This window comes from Oncorhynchus masou, chromosome 22 (genome assembly GCF_036934945.1).
Source record: "Oncorhynchus masou masou isolate Uvic2021 chromosome 22, UVic_Omas_1.1, whole genome shotgun sequence".
NCBI lineage: Eukaryota > Metazoa > Chordata > Actinopteri > Salmoniformes > Salmonidae > Oncorhynchus > Oncorhynchus masou.
The window spans coordinates 14,227,097-14,234,751 of record NC_088233.1 but is presented as its reverse complement, the minus strand read 5'-3'; the positions used below and the strand labels follow the sequence as shown (position 1 = coordinate 14,234,751).

The 7,655-nt window shown below is 39.3% G+C and overlaps 1 protein-coding gene across 1 annotated transcript; it reads right to left on the bottom strand.

Annotated features, from left to right (window-relative positions):
- Nucleotides 1-339: 339 nt before the first annotated feature.
- On the bottom strand, nucleotides 340-6,000 carry cav2 (caveolin 2). Its single transcript, XM_064929348.1, has 3 exons — nucleotides 5,487-6,000; nucleotides 4,364-4,551; nucleotides 340-2,790 (listed from the first exon to the last, which is right to left on the bottom strand). The coding sequence occupies exons 1-3, from the start codon at nucleotides 5,808-5,810 to the stop codon at nucleotides 2,640-2,642; spliced, it is 663 nt and encodes a 220-aa protein (XP_064785420.1). The 5' UTR covers nucleotides 5,811-6,000; the 3' UTR covers nucleotides 340-2,639.
- Between the last annotated feature and the right edge of the window lie 1,655 nt (nucleotides 6,001-7,655).

Here is a 7,655-nt window from a genome sequence, read left to right as displayed (position 1 = left end):
TATCTTTATGTACATATTCTTTATCCCCTTACACTGTGTATAAGAAATTAGTTTTGGAATTGTTAGTTAGATTACTTGTTGGTTATTACTGCATTGTCGGAACTGGAAGCACAAGCATTTCGCTACACTCGCATTAACATCTGTTAACCGTGTATGTGACAAAATAAAATTTGATTTGATTTGATTTCCTCTCTATATAGGATTGTGTCTTGTGCAATCAGACCAGCTCAGTTCGTAATTTCTGACTTTCCTCTGGCCCTGAGACTGAGAAACATTCCCCTCGCCCTCCCGTCACAGTTGTCATGACCTTCTATGACAGACAGACAGAGCAATACTCAGAACATTTTAGAAACAAGAATCTTTATTCGTGAAGAAAAGGGTCATTTTTGGTACTTTACACAAATCAAAGAATACTTGTTGAGCAGAATTAGAATCATATCGTTGTCCATTTTTACTACATTGTTTCATCTCATAAAAAAAACCTCCAGCCCAAACTCAACACCGATACAATCCCACCTGCAATTTTCTCTCGGTAGAGAAGAACCAACTCAGCCAAGTACAGACATGGTCTGTGAACTGTCTTGCTTTATAGCCGAATGATTAGAAGTCACTGAGAGAACCGCTGCGCTTGATTGTCCCTTTCTTGCAGTCAAATGACAAACTTTTCTAGTGGCCTCATGGGTGGAATGTTATTAATCGTTTTTATAATTTCATAATGAATAAACATACATTTATTTTATAACAGAAAATCCGGTGTTTCTACGTCAAATGATTTTGTTGTTGATATTTTAGTCTTCTGTGATGTATGTAAAGGCTAATAATGGGATACATTCCATGAATGAATACATTCCAACTCTATATCTGACATGGTACAGGTGTCTTTTTTAAGCCCATAACCACATGTGTGAGGTATACCTTTGTTTCAAAGTAGATTTGTTTAAGACTACCGAGAAACAGCCAGTGTGACCCTGATTCAGCACACTGCAGTAAAAGGTGAAACAAAGCACAGGGTCTTGTGTGAGTCCTATTTTTTATATGAGCTGCGAAAAACTGGTGGCACTATCTGCCAGATATTTCTGTTAGTTATCTGTCTGTAGAGATTCTCTCTATAGTTGGGTTTTGAAGTAAAGCATGTACGCTAGCTACTACGAGCTGCTAAAAACAAGCTCAGCAGCACCTACAATATTAGAAAAAAAGGTTCCAAAAGGGTTCTTCGACTGTCCCCATAAGAGCACCTTTTTGTTTTCAAGTATAACCCTTTTGAGTTCCATGTAGAACCCTCTGTGGAAAGGGTTCTACATGGAACACATAAGGGTTCTTCTACCTGGTACCAAAAAGGGTTCTTCAAATGGTTCTCTTATGGGAACAGCTGAAGAACTCTTTTAGGTTCTAGATAGTACATTTTATTTTTTTCTAAGAGTGTAGGCCATGTACCTGACAAGTGTATCAATGCTTCACTCAATAGAATTAACTGGAGTGTAATCACCTCATTATCTTAAGGAACACAAGCAGCAAGTTCTGTCCAGTTTTTTCATGACTTCAATCAAAACATGGACAATCATGAAACATGACAAATGTGCGTGGCATATAAATAGTAAGTTAGAGAGCCAATACTCGTGTTTTATATTATATTGGACATTTAGTCCACTTCTTGTATAAATGTATATAATTGTCTTCGGTTTTTACTGTAGTTTTTTTAGGGACGGTTTCCCGGACACAGAAAAGCAAGCGTCATGGATACAAAAAGGAAAAAAGGAAGCTTAATAGAGAATTTCTAGGCTTAATCTATGTCCGGGAAACTGCCCCTTAGTATAAAAGCTAATGCCCAAAAATATATCCAAAGCACTGCGAGATCAACACAGCAGTAGCAAAATAAGGCTGCACAAGTAAGCAATAAGCTGCATCCCATAATCTTGGATCTATGTACACTCTATTACAGAAAACATATGAAGGAATTCATTCATTCAATTTCCAGCTGAATTCTCTGCTATATATACATCACATAAAAAGCAGAAACTACACAAATATTACATGTCTGCTGTCAGGGATGGTATGATGCCTTATCGTCAAAAACCATGTTGCCCTGACCTGATCGAATATGATTAAAACAGTTCTTTAGAATCAGAATCAGAACTATGGAATGACAAGAATTTGTTTTGGTCACAAATGCAAAATGGTCCTTTTGGCAGTATACATAAAAAGCCTTTATAAAGCTGGACACAATAACTTCTATAAACATCAAACCTTATTATTAATCTTTTGTGAAATTCCAGATGATATAAATGATCATGTTGGATCATGTTATTACCCAGATGGTGTCATGGTGTTGTCTAAGGGAAGTTTACCCCAATCAACCTTTATGACGACTTAAAAACATATCATTACTTTACAGGTAGCCATTAGCCTTCTTATAAATGATTATATCATAATTCTAGCAGATATTATGGAGTGTTGATGTTGGCTTTATAAAGAGCTTATATATTTCAACACAAACATTGAGTGAAGGATATCTTGTTTTTCCACTTAGACATATGCCAAAAAAAGTTAGAGCCTTAAATAAATCCTTTTTAAGTCTCTATCATCCGACCCCCTGCTTTCCCCCCTCTGTGCGTCTTCATGACAGGGAAGGAAAGCCCCTATCAGTTGTCTGTGGTCTTGACGTGAACTGATGACAGACACCGGCCCATACTGTGGAAGAGGGGGGTGACGAGCATGTCTGTCAGGCTGCTCCAGACCACCTGGACAGAGGGCAGCGCCATTAGACAGCTCCGCACCACCGGCATTAGCACCCTGAAGGGAGGAGAAAAGGAAGGACCACAACAACAGGTTCAACTGTGCATCACAAACATGCAGTATTCTTCCAGTGCACATAGTGTGTAGTCGTGCATAGCTATTACACATACGTATATGTATTACATTACAAGAAACCTATAACCTTGAGTTTAATATCAAGTGCATGAGAAAGCCAAGTTGTGCTTGTTACAGACCGCAGAGTACCTCTTAACATGCATTCAACACACAGCCTTCTTCATCGTCTTAATTTGTCCCTTTGGGATATTCAGAATCGTAAACAGTTAATGCAGACTTTCATGAATGCTTGTAGCCTGCAATATGTATTAAGGCTAGGGAGTGTGTTGTTATCAATGTGCCTTTCTCTAGTGCCACTGTGTCTTGTAACACTCAGCCAAACCCCAGCCATCTATTGACCAGACACAGGGTCAACTATTTGCTACAGTTGCCATTCCACCCTCTATTGATTTCTGCCTATGTCACCAACGCCATATTTACATTGCTTATCCGCCATAAAAGCTGTGACAGACAGTGCCGACTTACTCTTCCTCCACACAATAACTGCGTACCAAATTGCACCCTATTCTCTATATAGTGCACTAATTTTGACCAAAGCACTATGGGCCCTATGGGTGCAATTTGGGATGCAGACAATGGCTTTAAGCAGAATAAATTCTGTAGAGAGACTGAGACATTGAGACATGGAGAAATTAGTCCAGAAACTGTAGTAAAGATCAGATGAAAGTTTCTTTGTGACATGCCCACAAAACAATGGCCAAAACAATATATAGCCTATCTGTTCTAGTGGAATGTCCCACTCTCCTCTGAAAATAGGCCTATGGTGCTGCAAGGCAGACTAGAATGCCAACTGTCTGGCAGGGGTTATGGGGGCATTTTTCCACTACTACTGGAACACTGCATTCCTCCTAACTTTTTATACAGTGCCTCACTTTTGGTGTTGTTTCAGCAAGTAGCCAGCCTACTAAGTGGCTCTCAGGCAGTTTGTGAATGTAAGGAGTTGCACGATATCCCTACAACTTAAAGGAAAATACATTTCAAAAACTATCTTTTGGTATTTGTTTTCATTCGACCACTGTTGATATAGCAAAACACATCATACTGTGACACTTTCTGTATTTTTTTGTGTTCTATATCTTGAAAATTTGATTGTTGACATGCAAAACATTTCTGAACTGTATCAACAGTGGACTAATGAAACAAATACCAAAATATAGTTTTTGAGTGGTATGTTAGGCACCTGTGTCCACTGGCACGCAAATAGTACATCATGGAAAATAGGCCTATATACCTCCATATGGAAAGGTTACCAAATAATGACCAAAATCAAGTTAAAACACTTCAAACTTATTCACAGTTTTACCCTCCCTATGATGTGAACTAAATAGTTTATGTTAATGTCAATATACCAGCTTAACTGTGCAAACTGAGTATACGCAGTATACCACCCTCTCTGTCATCAATGGGACAAAACATTTAGGCAGCAAAACAGGCAAAGGAAACATTGGCCCTTGGCCAAGCACCGAAACAACAAGATAGCATGTGATGTTCATACCAAATATGAACACAGCTGAAGACCCCGAAGACAATACCAAGGATAAACGCCATGGGCACAGCAAGGATGGTGGTCAATATTAGGTAGAAGCCATATTTGACCAGTTCGAAGACAGCGTGACTTCCTATCCATACTTTGTCGAAGCTGTGGCTCGAACTGGGCTCTGCTATCACATCGTCAAAACCAACCTGGGGAAGGAGATATCTTGTCAGGAGTCATTCATTCATATACCCATCTGTCACCATCTGTCCTGTAAAATCACAAACAAACAATCAGATGTTTCTGAAGTGTCTGGCAGCCAGGTCTCATAGACTAGATGTAACATAGTAAATGAAAAATCCGAAACACACACATTAGTATGATATGTTACATTTGGTATGGTTAAATAAGACAGATGGTTACTTAAGGCAAAAACGAAAATTGGGTGTTTGGTTGGGGTGGATGAGTAGGCGTATAATGCAAATGTCTAGCAACACAAAGGTTACAAGTTGGAATCTCACCCTGGACAACTTTTAGCTAATTAGCAACTTTTCAGCTACTTACTACTTTTTAGCTATTTAGCATGTTAGTTAAATCTTCCCCTAACCCTAACACTAACCCTAACCTTCACCCTAACCCCTAGTCTATCTAGAAATTGTAACATATCATGTGTTTTTCACCAAAAAAAATCAATTTTGCAAATTCGGAACATATAATATGAATTGTAATACATAACATATAATAAAAAATGGGTGACGGACATCCACAAATTAACAAATTAATACACAAATTAATACATAGGAAACGTGACATATCATACTAAGGTGGGATCTTGGATTTACGTATTGAGTAATCCGAAATGCTCTGAGACCAGGTTGGTTCAGGAAATGGATGGATAAGAAAACTCCAAATGAAAACTCACAGCCAATTTATAAACTATACTCATAGGCAAAAGCAATGATTTGTGCAGCTATTACACATGCACAGCATACAATGTTGTTATTACTTTATTACTTATGGCAACGTAACAATGACATAATGAAATTATCGAACTATGGCTTGATATAGGCATATCCACATACTGTAGTTTACATTGTGAAACCCGAAGCGCACGGTGTGCTGATACACTGATAGGGTAGCTTACCTTTAAGTGCGCGTTTATGTCATTGGGATCTCGGTCTGGAATCGCCGCATATACTTTGTCATTTTTCGACAGAATCGGTTCGATTGATCGGTTGAACTCGTCCTCGTCCATGATAATGCTCGTTTCGTAATTCACCTTTTCGAGACCCATTTTCACTTGACAGTCCTGCGACGCGGTGAGCGGCGTAGAGCTGTCGTTGGTCAGAAGCTGGGAGCGCTCTTTGCATTTAGAACTGTGCCCGTGCCGTGCGCATCTGAAACGGACCCACGCCCCGCGCGGGAAGCAGCGCAATGTGGGGTAGTAGACACAACAAGCAAAAGTCATGTCGCCATGAAATGTTAAACTAGAGGACAAACATTTTTGTATTTGACACTGTATTTATTTATACATTTGTCTGATTAGAATCGAATTATCTGAACTAGCCTATATTGAACTAGGCCAATATTGCAAGATTGTAATGGACATTATTTGTTAATATCTCAATATGTATATCAACTGGACACTGACCACCCTAGAAATAAACTCATTCCCATTCAGATAAGCATGTGGTGTCTGAGTGCCAAGTCACAAAGAGCTTCAATCATCAGTCTCAATCATCATGGTCTCATTCCTTCACTTCCTCTTGCTCTATTTGTTCCTGTCTCCATCCACTATCACACACTCTCCAAATAAGAGTGATGTGGAGGAGAAAGGAGGAGAGGAGGATGAAACAAGGGAGACGTGCATATAAGGTTGGGAAATATAAAAAATACAAACACACACACACATGGACACACATAGAGGCTATGTTTGAATGTTGTCGTGCTCCCAACCCCCACCCTGGTAGAGAAAAACCCTTTATGGTGTGATGTCTGAGGCAGAGGATTGTGTGTGTGTGTGTGTGTGTGTGTATGTGTTTGTGGCAGAGAAAAAAACATTGGGTTACACAGCAACTGAGTAGGCCTACAGAGGCTGTTTACCTGTACAGAAAGCATAAACAAACATTGAATGCATTTTGTGCAAGTCATCATGATATTCTTGCAAATTCATTGCACTGATTGAGTTCAGTGACCTTTTTCTCTGCTGTTTCTGAACATACCTGGGAGCAATTTTAGAATCGCTCTGTCTTCAGATTTTTAAAGCCAGGATATACATACAGTGGGAAAGACATCTTGCTGTGATTATTCTCACAGTGACCCAAATGCATTTCTAATGACCACATATACCACACGTGTGTGTGCCTGCATGCATGTATTCAGGGCTGAGCCTAGCCTTTTGCGGGTCCTAAGCAACATTTTGTTGTGGGGCCCTCCCACCTCACGAGCAAAACATTTTAATGGCCCCTCTCTTGACGGTTGACAGAAAAAAATAGAAGTTTTAGAGTTAATTTCCTGCAATTCTACACATTTTGCAATGGAAGGGGTAGAGAACATGTGGCAGTTTTAAAGCAGGTTTGCTGCAATTCTCCACATTTGCAATTCGGCAGAGAGAAGATTTTGTAGTTTTATAACTCATTCCATGCAATTTTACACATTTTGCCATGGGGCGGAGAGAAACATTTACAGTTTAACAGCTAATTTCCTGCAATTCTACACAGTTTGCCATGACTTATGCCATGTTAATATGACGTCTGAGTGAGAGTGAATAACAAATGAATGAGGGCCCCCTAGAAGTCAGGGCCCCTGGGCACGTACCCTATGTGCCCGGTTGGAAATTCAACCATGATTACTACAAGCTTAGATAGCTGGCTAGACAAACTTACAAATCTACAACATGTTAGCTAACATGGGCTAATAGAATGACTGTCAGTGACTGACATAACAAGAGATAAACTGCTGATACACAACCACATTTCGTTTTTTACTCAGGGGCCCCCTAGTGGCCACGGGGCCCTAAGCGATTGCGTATTAGTGATGGGGGGAAAAAAATACATACAATTACATATCGAGATACTATTTTGAATATATCGTATCATTTTGATAAAATCGCAATATTATTTTTGCGCTAGTTGGCTGTATCTGCACCACAACACCACAGTATTTTTCCTTCATATCTTGTCCTCCATCATCTTTTTAAACAGGAAGCCAAATTGTTTTCAGCGCTTTTATTTCTATGACTGATTAAAACTTATTTTCTAATGACTCTTGTCTCTCTGCAACAGACATATGGTGAGCAATATGTTTGGAACAT

What these genes read in the sequence shown, in the direction of transcription:
- cav2 (XM_064929348.1), bottom strand. Translation starts at nt 5,810, where the DNA reads ATGACTTTTGCTTGTTGTGTCTACTACCCCACATTGCGCTGCTTCCCG. An exon ending in ACATAAACGCGCACTTAAAG is followed by an intron (nt 4,552 to 5,486) that starts GTAAGCTACCCT and finishes CTCCTTCCCCAG; the next exon opens with GTTGGTTTTGACGATGTGAT. An exon ending in TTCAGCTGTGTTCATATTTG is followed by an intron (nt 2,791 to 4,363) that starts GTATGAACATCA and finishes TCCTCCCTTCAG; the next exon opens with GGTGCTAATGCCGGTGGTGC.